General features: G+C 39.2%; 1 protein-coding gene across 4 annotated transcripts in view; it reads right to left on the bottom strand.

Annotated features, from left to right (window-relative positions):
* Positions 1–761: 761 nt before the first annotated feature.
* The window catches only part of ORC3 (origin recognition complex subunit 3), a 35,376-nt gene continuing 23,237 nt past the window's right edge, over positions 762–12,900 (bottom strand). For 3 of the 4 annotated variants that reach the window (XM_057380701.1, XM_057380702.1, XM_057380699.1), the window contains 7 exons: positions 11,987–12,120; positions 9,476–9,561; positions 8,903–9,000; positions 7,926–8,067; positions 3,609–3,725; positions 2,468–2,547; positions 762–1,335 (listed from right to left, as the gene is read on the bottom strand). In XM_057380701.1, the coding sequence (XP_057236684.1) occupies positions 1,230–1,335; positions 2,468–2,547; positions 3,609–3,725; positions 7,926–8,067; positions 8,903–9,000; positions 9,476–9,561; positions 11,987–12,120 (763 nt within the window). In that variant the 3' untranslated portion in view covers positions 762–1,229. The remainder of the gene's footprint in view (positions 1,336–2,467; positions 2,548–3,608; positions 3,726–7,925; positions 8,068–8,902; positions 9,001–9,475; positions 9,562–11,986; positions 12,121–12,900) is intronic. The other variant, XM_057380700.1, reaches the window with a different exon arrangement.

Below are 12,900 nucleotides of genomic sequence, written 5' to 3'. Positions count from 1 at the left end.
ACATCACATCACTTCAATGCCTCAGAAAATGAACCCTGTAATCCTTTCTCAGTCAGCTGAGGATGTGTGGAAATTTTTCAGCCTTTTACARTGAAGTAGTTACCATTCAACTTTGCAGTTGGCTGCGAAGGACAGAGTCTGAACACCTCTCTAAACTGCAGCCCTTTCTAGGTACTAATGCTGCCCTGAAGTCCCTGTCCATACAAAGTGCTGTAATGTGCCTGTCAAAGCCCTTGAGAGGGTTTTTCAAAGCAAGGCAGACACTGCTCTGGAGGGCATTGCAGCTTTGTCACTTTGGTTTCTAAGCTTTTCCCATGGTTGAAAAGCACAGGACAGCGACATCAGTTTAAACACTTTTGGAACATTTTTGTTCCTTAAATGGAGTCAAGTAAAAGGTTGGTTGGAGAAGGCTTTTCAAAGATGGATAATCAGCTGAGCACAGCTTTTACATGCTCAGCCAACAGTTGCTTTCACATAGCTGTTTCCTTTACCTATATACAGCACAAACCCTCGGCAACAAGGGAAGGGTGCATGTGCACCAGGCGGGGATTTTCCCACTTCCACCTGAGTGCACAAGTGCCATGTTCTCAGCCTACGCTGACACAAGTTTCCCTAACAGCAAAAGTCAGCTAGTACCCATCAAATTCACTAGAAAGAGGGAATAATTTAAACTGTTCACTTTTGCTCTTAATCAAACAGCAAAACTTTGTATCTTCATAATTATTCTGTCCCCTTCTCTCACGCAATGTGTTTGGAAGAACACAGAGCAGAGGAAGAACATGGAAGTTTATTGTTTTCTTTAGCATACTTGTTTTATTCATTTTTAAATCTAGATCAAGGATCAAGGAGGCATTTTACAATAACTCAAATCCTATCAGCTTATAAAGATGTTAATAATACTTCATCATTTCTGTGGCTTACACAGTCAGTGTTGTCTTTTGGCTTGCTAGCTTGAGTTGTATCAGTGGACTGTTAAATTCCACACATCAAAGAAGATTGAAACTGGCACAATACAGTATTTGGAACATGAGCATGAATAGAGCAGTACATTACACAGGGAAGATGAGCATTAAAAAATAACATCTCTATTCAAGCCTGCCCAGGCACTCAGAATGTATCTCACAACATTCAGGCACTGCTAACTGACTGTATGCAAAGTTAGTGAGGAGTGGTGTAGGGGGAACAGCCCCTGCAGTGTTGGGAAGGTTTATTAGCATCCTGGTGGCACATTAACAGCCTCCCCATGTCAGCCTTGCCACGTGGTCAGTTTTCTGCTTGCTGGGCTTTATGAAGCCCAGGAGCTCCAGTTCAGACACAGCTCGAATAAAGCGAGCACTGGATATGTCAGTCAAGGAAACCAAGTACATTTTTTATGACAGAGAYGCTGTTCTCTTCTAGGAGGCAAAGATTTCTAAGTCATGGTAAGGACASATTACACAACGTATTGCACAATAAAATTGTTGGAAATGGGTAGCGCACGAGTTGCCTACAGAAGCACAAATTGCACAAATCTTCACTCTAATCAGTACTTCTGCAACATGCATACAACGTGACAACAAAGGAAGAGTTCCTTTTCCCATTGCTAAAGAAGCTTAAAGTCGAGTATGATACTTATTTTGTAGTAGTGTCTCAGAAGAGTTTATACTTTCATGTACCTTGACCAAAAAATAGATAGGTAATTGTAGAGATTGTTTCTGAGCTTTTAKGGCATCATCTTCTCTTACTTTTTATTCACTCTGCCTTTCCTGCTGCCTGCCTGACAAACAGCTTTATATTCCTGAGTTAGAGAATTTAATYTGTTGTAAACGACAGTTAGCAGTGGAGCTTGTAAAAAAGGAAAGGTCTTATACTAAAGGAAAGCCAGGTATGGTATTAGAGCACATAATTACCCTTCCTTTAGTTAAGCCTTATTTTGAACAACTGTTCATTTCTTTGTGGCAGCACTACTGCTGTAGCCATCAGTTTTGGTTCTACTGTTCACCTACTAAATATATTTTAGACCTCCGTTCAGGATCAGGACAAAGTAAGAAGCAGAATGGGTGTCCTGTGGAAAATAAGTTCTTAATCTCGATTCTGAGGTACTAGAATATAATGAACTAATGCTTCTGTTTCTACCGCTGCTCTCCAGGTCACAGCCCTCCTACCATCTGTTCCCCAGTAATGCTCTAACCCTATCCAGAAGCTATAYCAACTCTGATGATTTAATCAGTTTCAACTTGTTTTACGGAATTATTGATTCTGTTTCAGAACTAAACAACTCCTATAGACAAAAGCTGCTCTCTTACCATTCCCAGCTCAACTATTTCAACTGATCTGTTTCTTAGACATCTTCAGTACACTAAGGCTGGTTAAAGTGATTTTCCTGAAATTAGTTAATCAGTGCACATGRAACTGTATTTTAAAACCCCTGGTTCATAAATCCTGAAAGTATTTCAATGTCACGCTTGAGAGAAATGAGAAAGGATACTGGATAATATCATCCATCTGGTCTGAGGAAGCTGCAACTRCATTTGGTTCCTCAGCTGCTGTCACCACAGTTGAGAAAGCCTAGAAAGGGAAAAGCAGCATAGATTTATTCCACTTCATAGACAGACATCTGCATATAAAACAGTGAGCTCTGAGCTGAAGGTTATCACTCAGGGAATAAAATCTTGGAATGAGAACACTCTAGGAACATGTCAGTTCAGCAGCAATCAAAGAGCAAGCAACGGTACATATTACCATGGCAGGAACACAGGATGCAAGACATCACTCTGAACTCGTGTGCTTGCATTTTCAATCTCAGAAGGCTCTGGGTCCATTCTCAGAGAAACTACAGAACTGAAAAAATATCCTCAAAGTGAGACTGCTTAAATACTCTGGGGAAGTGATAGAGGTTAAGTTGGCTGTGAAGAAATCTGTAAAACTGAGGGACAGCCAGAGTCTGGGTAGGAGCATACAATGGTAGGAGCATACACAAACATGGCAGCAGCAAACACAACACACTTGGAACAAGCAAAAGCAGTATCTTCTAAACTGCAGGTAGTTAAGCTACAGTTTCTTGTCAGGTGTTGTGGTTGCTAAAATATCCTGGTAMTGACATCCAGGTAGATTTAGGAAATACAGAAGACCATTCAAGTTTAGGAAACTTCAAAATTAAAATGTGATTGTTAGATAGGGAGACTTTATCATGTTAATGTCTGTTTTCTTGCTTTACTCTTTCTCTTGGCTACAGTATGAGACAGGTTATCAAGCCAGAAGGACCTGTGCTCTTCCCTGGCACAAGCATTCTCTTCAAGAGATCTGCTTGCCTGTTTCCATAGAAGTGTTGCAGAATACTTAAAAAAACAAACAGAAAAGAAGAAAGGCAATTTTGTTAGACACAAATTCTGGTCTGTGCCAAGCATAAAAGAGAAGCAGAAGCAAAATAGTTTCATCACAGAGTAACAGAGCTGGAAATGAGTGATTCATAACAGAGAAGGACTTACCGAGTTACTGTGGGTTCTTGTGGACCACAGTATGCAATGACTGAAGCTGTCAAAGGGACACTAAAGAAAAGCAGGCATGCAGCAAAAAGATAAATCAGAATACTGAAAGCAGGTAAAGGTACTGTTTGCATTATGACTTACCTCTAACCAATCAACGAGATTAATCAATCTGCCACACTCCAAATGAAGCTTATACACTATGCATATGTCAGGGGCTTTGTTAGAAATGCTTCCTCCATCACATTTCAAAGCTTGATTCTGAAGAAAAAATTAAAAGAAATAACTTTGATCAGTGTTTAATCTTGAGCAATTTTAAGGGCTAGATAAAACATTAATTCAGAGGGTAGATATTTTAAACAAATGTTTATTGTTTGTTGGGAAAAGAAGAAAAAAAAATTAAAAATAGGAAAATAGCATACCATTAAAAAACCCCAACAAAACCCACACACAGCTACTTCACTCCTGGTGTTCCTTCTATAACTTTGTACTTTTATATCTGAATATGCTTTTATGCAATTTTTTGCTAGTTCTATCTACGTAAGAGAGAAAAATACTCAGTTTTATGAATTCCGGAGAAGAAACTAGTCATGATTTGCCATTTAGAAAATGGGAAAGTATCCTTTTCCCCTTGCCCCCTTGAAAGGAGGCCTTAGTATAGATCTGTCATAYGTACTAAAAATCATAATTGCCTCTCTCATCTCAGACTTTTATCTTTGAAATGCAACAATCATTTATCTCTGGTTTGAAACTCAGTATCTCTAAAGGCCAAAGTCTAACTTCTCACAAAGTATTCTATATTTCAAGAAATTAATAGAATCATTAAGGTTGGAAAAGCCCTCTAAGATCATCTGAGTGCAGTGGTCAACCCAGCACTGCCAAGGCCACCACTAAACCATGTTCTTTACTGCCAATCTCCATGTCTTTTAAATCTCTCCAGGGATGGCGAGTCCACAACTTCCCTGGGTAGCCTGTTCCAGTGCTTCTTTTCAGGAAGAAATTTTTCCAAATAYCCAACCTAAACCTCCCTTGGTGCAACCTGGCGCCATTTCCTCTTTTCCCATCACTGATTCCCTGGGAGAAGACACCAACTCCCCCCTGGCTACACCCTCCTTTCAGGGAGTTGTGGAGAGTGGGAAGGTCCCTCCTGRGCCTCCTTTTCTCCAGGATGAACACCCCCAGCTCCCTCAGCCRCTTCYCACAGGACTTGTGYTCCGGACCCTTCAGCAGCTCCACTGCTCTTCTCTGGACTCACTCCAGCACCTCAATGCCYTTTTTRAACTGGACACACAGCTCAAGGTGTGGACTCACCAGTGCYGGGCACAGGAGGACAATCACTGTCCTGCCMCTGCTGACCACACTTGTTAATACAGGCCAGGTGTCATTGGCCTTCTGGGCCAGCTGGGCACACACTGGCTCTTGTTCAGCCAYTSTCAACCAGCACAAGTCCTTTTCTGCTGGKCAGCTTTCCAACCTCTTGGGTTCAGGGCATGAGCTCTGAACCATTTACTTGGGAAGTTAAAAAGCCACATGAGCCAGMAGCAGAAGTCTCTGTACAGCTGCARAAATTTACAGCACTTCATTTCAGTTTCATGCACTCTAAGAAGTCAGCTGTCTTAACATGAAAACAACCACTGATCATTCCTTTCAGGTCACAGAAGTTCTTTCTACAATGCTTTTATATGCTGGTAAAATATACAAGCTATTTCTGGGAAGTTTTAAAGCTGTAGCAATGACAGATACCTTCATTACAAAATGCTTTTTAAGATAGGAAAGAAGGATTCTTTGCTCAAGAATCTCTAGTTTACCGTTCACAGATCTCAAATCCTGCAACTGTGAGACTCAGCTCCAGTTTGGACTCTGGCACTTAATGAGACATTTCACAATTTCCAGAACACCTAGCAGTTCTCAAGTTTATTAACTCTCTACAAGGAACACAAAAGCTGCAGACCTTAGGTTTCATATGTGTCATTTCATTCCAAGATAGTTTCCAGAACAATACAGAAACATGGCTATCCCCTTRCAATGCAGACATTAATTTATCAGACTGTAACTCAGGAGTGTACCATAGCATTTTCAAATACYCCTGTGTTAGTACCTGGYACACATGAGGTTATACTTCTGCTGATCTAGATCTAGTGGCTCACCACTACTCAGAAGGACAACACAACGCCCTTCTCTTTTTYCCCCTCTCCTACTGCACCCAGCTCTGTGGTTTCCTACTACTCACMATGTGCCAGCCTGGCAATGCTGGACACTTTGCATTGCTTTTCTAATTTTATGGTCAGGACAGTTATCACAACCAAGAGAGGATGCAAATATCAGAGCAAGTGCATGCTCCTGGAACAGGTTCATCTGTAGAAATTAGTACCTAGCTGGGCCACACACAAGGGCTGAGAATGATCCGGAAAATATATTCTTGGTGGGTGCTGTGGGCTCTCTGSCAGCACCTGAGAAGACCCCAGCTCACTTGTAACTGGGTCAAGCCTCTGCAGCACAGCCAGAGGGAGCTGCAGCTGCCAGCAGGGAAACCCCAGCTTCCTGAGATGCAGCACAYGTGTGGTCCCCAAGAAATAAACAGGCTGACAAGAAGGAAGCTGCCCTAGAAAGAGCAGCCAGTTGTGAAACCATTTGTACAGCAGAGGTGCTGCTCTTAGAAGGACAGGAGTGTGAGCAGCCCAGAACACTGCTGATGAAGAWTTGCTCTCACTCGACCCTGTCCCCAAGGCTAGACAGAGGACACACTCATACTTTGTTTTGGAATCAATGCTGTTATTCCAAGGACCAAATCCTCTTTCCCTGATATAGGAACAAGTTTCAGCTTGTTAAATTTTCAAGGGATCAGTGAAAATAGGATTATACAGAGTTTGGTGCAGTTTYCAGTTTTTTGGGGTTCTCTTCCCCCTCTCCCACTGCCCCCCCCCCCCGATAGATATGACCCTTGATTCACATTTTACTAAATAAGTAACTGGACTGGACTCATGTAAGCAGTGCATCACATATTAATAATTCACTGGTACTCTACTGAAGCACTTTTCTGTCCTGGCCCTCTGGAAGAAACAGTTCTGGAGAACTTTGCTCTGGTCACRGTGCAGAAAAACACAAGCCATGCAAAAGTCATAGACAGAAAAAAAATATTTGATTCACATGGATTAAAATGCTAAGCAAGGTACTCAGCCAATATTGCTACTGTTAGAAACTATGCCAAAACTTCACAATCTTCTCAGAAAACATTGGAAATATGTTAAAGCATGTCCAAGTACAAAGTACAGGATGACAGAGGGCTTCAAATCCTGTCAACTCATCAAAGAGAACAGAATACTTACTAAACACATCAGCAGTTAAGATTTTCTTARCTGTCCTAATCTGTGTTTTTACAGGTTTTCTAAAAATAGAAATTACTGAGGTTCATATTAAGTTTCTTTAATGGTAACTTGCTAACTACTTTTTTTCACAAATAAGCTCTGTAAGTGGTTTTAGTAATTACACCTGCACACAGCAAAACTGATAACCCTCATTCAAATCGAGGACAGTGCCAACCGACCCAATACAAATCAGGTTGTAGATTTCAAAGGCTGATCTTTATCAACTATGATTCCTGGTAAGTGYTGGCTTTGACTCAAGTAGTACATTACTCAGATAGAGCTACAACCAATATCTTCTTCAAAACTATGATCAGTTTTTTAACARAAATGTCAGGGCATGAGAACAACTTCAAGTACCATCTATAATCAAGGACAAAAGAAAATGTATGTTCCCTCCTTTTCCAAATCCTGCTCTATTTCTTTCATTTGATCATCCTGTCAGTTTCACTTTTGAAAGAGCTGGAAAACAGTCTGCTTTTCTCTTGAAGAAAAGAACAGTTAGGCTGATTGAATGAAGGACGATCCTTTTCTTAGACTCAGAAGACATAGGATATAATTACACAACAAATATTAAAATAAACTTAGAGAGACAAACAAAGGACTCAGCTAAATACATTTATTAATTAATGTATATATTAAATGTATTTAAGCTATTTTAATGTCATYGCTCCACCTGAACAGCCTTTACAGCTAATCTACACACTGAGGACTGAGCACCAGCCCTATAAAGGAAGTCTTTGGAAAGAGTAACAGACAWGTAATATTATTCCCCATGGACAGTCATCTCAATTCTAGTGGAGGACAAAATTACTTTCCTGCTACATCTACAGAAGAAAGAAAATGTCACTGATAGAACATGCTCTGGAAAATGGATTCCTCCTACAGAACTCTTTCCAGAAGCACCTTCTTTATTTCAGCCAGACATTCCCCAGCTCTTTGAACAAAGTCCCCAGGTGCTTATCAGCACTCGCTAGTTCTCTGCAAAACAGCTGAATATGTGCCAAGCTTCATGAAACAGCAAAACTCAGCTTTGTACACCATCCTCACACACAGCCTTCAGGACCTATTCAGCACCACAAACCCACTCTGTTCTTACCTTCAGGTACCAGTGTGGGTTATTCAAAGCTGTGTGCAGTGCAGTCCTGGGAGCAGCATTCAAGTGCCCTCGGAGAACATTGGCTGCATTGAAATACACGATCTCATGCAGGGTCCTGTCGTCTGCAGGAACAAGGTATTTTCTAGAAAAGTAGGAGGTATGGGGGGGAGTGGGGGAGACATTTTCAGCTTAAGGGAAACAACACAAGTCTCCTGCAGTCAGACTACAAAAATGTGTGTTTCCCAACCAGTACTGAAAAAATCTCTAAAAAACAAGATGAACAGCACTGAAATAAAACTTTTAAGTGGAGAAGTCTGTTACTCGTATGGATTTAGCACAGAACTCTACCTGGGATACTGACAAATTCAAAAATAAGGGCAGCAGCTACAGTGCTACCACCAGTCAAGTACTCCACAGATCTTGCTTATCYATCTTGAGGCCTCACCATGAGCCTCTGCTCATCTTTGTCTTCTTACCTGAAGCTTCCCCCCCACCCTCTATAATTAACAAGTGCCTTCATCTCTTGCCCCACAAGTCTTTCACATTTTCCACTACAGTGCTGCCTCCAAAACTCTTATCTGCTATGGTTTGATCACCAAAACAGTTCCCAAAATGGACAGGATATCACACCTGACATCTGTACAGTTTCATAAGTAGAACAGATCAGCATAGATTAGGCTAAAGACTCTTGCCCTTTATTTTGCCACTTATACCCACTCCTCCCTCAACATTGTTTCAGTAGCCGAAGTAAGTTGGTCAATTCACATCCTAATTATTTCAACTGATCTACTGGAAAAAGGTGTGTTTGTTTTTTTTTACTTGTGATTTTTAGAGCCCTCAAAGAAAGAACAGGAAGGAGAAAAAAAAGTGTGCCACAGGAACTAAGACACAATTTTGATAAGATTAACATGTTAGTAGAATTTCATTTGCAACTTATGGTACAAACCACTGCAGGAATATAAAACCGGAAAGCTCACCTTACAAGACTGTCTATATAGTCAACAACTTCAAAACGCAGCATTTCAAACTTTGTCAGTTTCTTAGACCTCCTTGATTCCTTCAACTCCAACAAAGTCTTTAAAAAAAAGTAGTGCATAAGAACTACATGGGAGGCAGTTATTCTCTGGAGAACACAATCTATATGCTTAACATGTGTAATTAATTTTTGCTGGCATGCTCTCACTGATGATGTTTGAAATGTAATCATGCAGTTATTTTTATTTAGGCCAATGTATTCAGTTCTCAAACCTGTAGGAGTTTGAGAAATTCAAAGACATATGTGTTAAGCAGAATGTCTAAATTACAAGTTAAATAAAAAGAAAACATCTAATTTGCATTTTAAAATCCTGGTTTATGATAGGTATTTTCTGTAATTTTCTATGTGTCAGGAAGGCCTGAAATACATAGTTGGTACTTACTTATGCATTTTTAAGATGAGACTCTCACACWCAACCTTTACGCAAAGCTCCAGCAAGCTGGGAAGAACTAACCATGAACATTTTAAAACATTAAATGAAGGAACCAGTCAGTAAAGCCTACACAGGCCTAACCTTCTGAAGGTGATAAAGGTCTGTCTTCTTCTGGAGCTCCTTTTGTGACAATACGGACACGTCTCGTTCTTGGGAAGCTTCTGCTACTAGAACAAAACTAATGTTTGATATGTGTAGTAGACTTCTCATGACTTTTTCTACATAAACCCCCTAGCCCAAGCAATCTGAGAAGTACTCAGTAGTTACTTGTTCACATAGACCCAATCACAGGCAGGATTTRGGTTTTGCATCTTGTAAAGAATTGTTAAAAAAGGAGTCTGCAGTCCAGCTTAGCCAACAGTGACTAAGTAACAGAAGTAATTCAGCCCCAAGCAAGGCCCAGCACAAGCCTCGCACATCACTTTGCTTCCATTCATCAGTTTAGGCTATCCTAGGTCACACTCTCAACATCTGTAAATTGGACAGGTTAGTACTAGGTATTACTGATGCTTTTGGAGTATTCAAAAAGCCACATGCTGCATTTTTTCCCCTTCTCATGTGCAAAAAAACAYTGAGTAAAATGACTTCTCCCTATGTAACCCAGAAACTGCAACCAAAGCAGCAAACAAAAGCATGCTAAGGTATTTCATTGCCCAGTTTTATTCCCATCTTAATTTAAAGCAAAATTTCATCTTCATGGACATGTAGTTTGTTGATCTATTGCACCAATTACTACTAATCTTTGAGTACTAACAAAGAAGCAAAACTTCCCAAAGCACAATAAATGCTACAATGAGTGATAATCAAAACAAGCGGGTTTAGATTTCTTGCCTTAAGAAAATGGCAGATGGAGATTCCACCCACGCATCAGAGGAAAAGCTCTATCAGCACTGATAATCATGATATTTAAAAGCTTTTTCATGACCTGCASAGAATGATTTGATATCCTCCAGGGTCCTGTGGACATTTGTCCGAGTACTGAAGACTTCAAATCAGAAAACTTCCTCTTCACTAATACACCAATATATCGTGGTTTTTTATTTTCCAAATCCAAATAGACTGAACATGAAGATATTTTGTTTGTTCAAGCTTCATGATTTTATGTTTTTCAGTTCACTAGGCAATCAGGACAATGAACTTTGTTGTTGTTATAAAATATAAAGTATAAAAAATATAAAATATTTTGAACTATCCTTTCACTCTAAGGGCTCTGTGGGTGATTTGGGTACATCATATTTTTGGCAGACTTCTGAGAACTCCCACTAAAGGTCAATATCATCACATAAATATAAAATAACAAGTTATTCAACTCAGTTATTTACCCTATAATAACTCAGTTATTTAACCTATTCACATACATAAGTTTATCCTAACTTCCCCTTCTTAGTTTTCCTTTGGAGCTTAAATCCACTTTGAAAACAAACCATGATCATTCATGGACTCTGTAGACTTYGTCTGTTTTAAAACTACCTTCAAGCCATAAGTGAAAATAAATACTGTGTTTTTTGCTTTATYGTTCTGCAAGTTCTGAATCCCCAGAGTTGCTGCTCTTTATTTATTTCCTCRAGGTAAAAATCCAACTACTTAAAAGCCTTTTGCTTTAATTCATTTTTTCCAAACTAGATGAGCCTTTAGTTTTCCATCATAGTTCAGATTCTTCAGTGCTGGTACTATCATYGACATACACAGCTTTTTCAAACTGATGACCTATTTTCTCTATCACAGCTCTGTTTTACTATATCTATTAAAAAATACATGATACAGACAAGAGACGATTCTTTTAGACAACCCTCAGTAAATCCCACAGTGTCAMATGACTAGTTTAATTAATATTGACTGCATTTAGGGGTTTGTTGCCTACTTGTCCAAATGCTGGRTAGCAACCACACTCATAATGAGATTAATTAATATGCATAAAACAGACAAGATGATAACCAATTCATCTGCAAAAGCAAATCATTGGGGAGTGCTTCTCCATAATTCAGGGGAAGCAACGAAATTCCTATTCCAGACGAATGCTGGAATGCATCATACTCGTGTTTCAGAAAGAATGCAGCAGTTTGAGTTAACCTGCCTCTAAAAGACAGAATGCTGCTTTGCCTTGCTAAACTGTAAAATGTGTCCTCTACCATGAACAATCAAATCTATGGGTCTGACAAGTTAAAGACTGTCAGCAGAGCCCTGACAATTGGCACTCAGGGTCCTAGCTCTGAACATGCAGGGGAAAGAGCCTTACATACATTTTGGTTAAATACCATGTCATAAGAAAATCTGCTGCTATTTATATTTAAAAAATATTTGTTTTTAACAACTGCAACGTCTGCTAAAATGCTCAAAAAAACATGTATGAGAGATTTAGTGGATAATGTTTGCTTATCTTACTTCATTCTTCCGTACTATAAAAAACATCAACCACATCCCAGTAAAGATTATAAACATTTTCTAATTTTGTGCATGTGTTAAAAAAAAAGTCCTGCAAATATGATGGTCTAATACTTGACAGGCCATCTCAGGGAAAATGAAACTCATTGGTCAGATTACAAAACAGCTTTTATATAATTTGTAATGGAACACATGATGGTACACACCCACCTTCTAGATTCTGAAACTGGGTCAAGAACTCCTTCAACTTTTCTACTGTCTTATCAAACTGCTTTCCAGAAGATGACGTCAAAATTTCCACACATTGTTGGAGCATGGTTACCAAATCAGTCTTATTCAACATCCTAAAAGATATAATAGTTGGCTGAAGTTGAAACACGGAATGATGAAACAGCTTTCAATGTTCTTAGTTGAAAAAAAAAAATTAAAAAAATAAATTAAAAACTCCTTTTAAAGAAAAGATCTCCAGAATTTCAAGCATTCAATCTTGCAGCAAACTCTGGTTTTTTTTTCCTGCTGTCATTAACAGAAAGAAACAAACCAATTTGGTTTGGTGATGATGTCTTTCACATTTTCTTGCAGAACCRTAGTTTTTCTGATTATTTAAAAAAGCTTGCTGGACACAGGAGTTGCAGTTTTGGAAACTGTGAGTCAGAAACCAAACCAAACCAAGAAAACCYCCAGCACTTAAAACCCAGTCATGGTAGGTAGGATTATTCATAACTCATCCCTAAGAACAGTAAATGAAAAGGTAAAATAAAATCCCTATGTAAACATCCACAAAATTACTCTCTGTGACTCAGAATGCCTTTCAAATGAAATCTGTATGCTTTTTTCTGTATTTAATCGGTATAAATCTAACCATCACTAGAACCTCAGTTCCATTCAAGTTGGAAGGGACCTCTTGAGATCATSTAGCCCAACCTCCAGCCCTCCATTTACTTACTATTGAGTTAGTATTTGGTTATTAGGGCCTTTCTCAAATGTCACCAAGAACTGCCCAGTCTCAAAATCTTAATTTAGAAGATATCAAGCAATGATAGTGGTCAATGTCTCAGTCAGTAGGTTTCCATATCAGTTACCTAAAASCTGACCAAGAAATTTAAGGAAGAATTCAGAATAGG

Source organism: Malurus melanocephalus, unplaced genomic scaffold, assembly GCF_030028575.1.
Source record: "Malurus melanocephalus ecotype Western Australia unplaced genomic scaffold, MMel_1.1 scaffold_467, whole genome shotgun sequence".
NCBI lineage: Eukaryota > Metazoa > Chordata > Aves > Passeriformes > Maluridae > Malurus > Malurus melanocephalus.
This window is presented reverse-complemented; position numbering and strand designations above follow the sequence as displayed.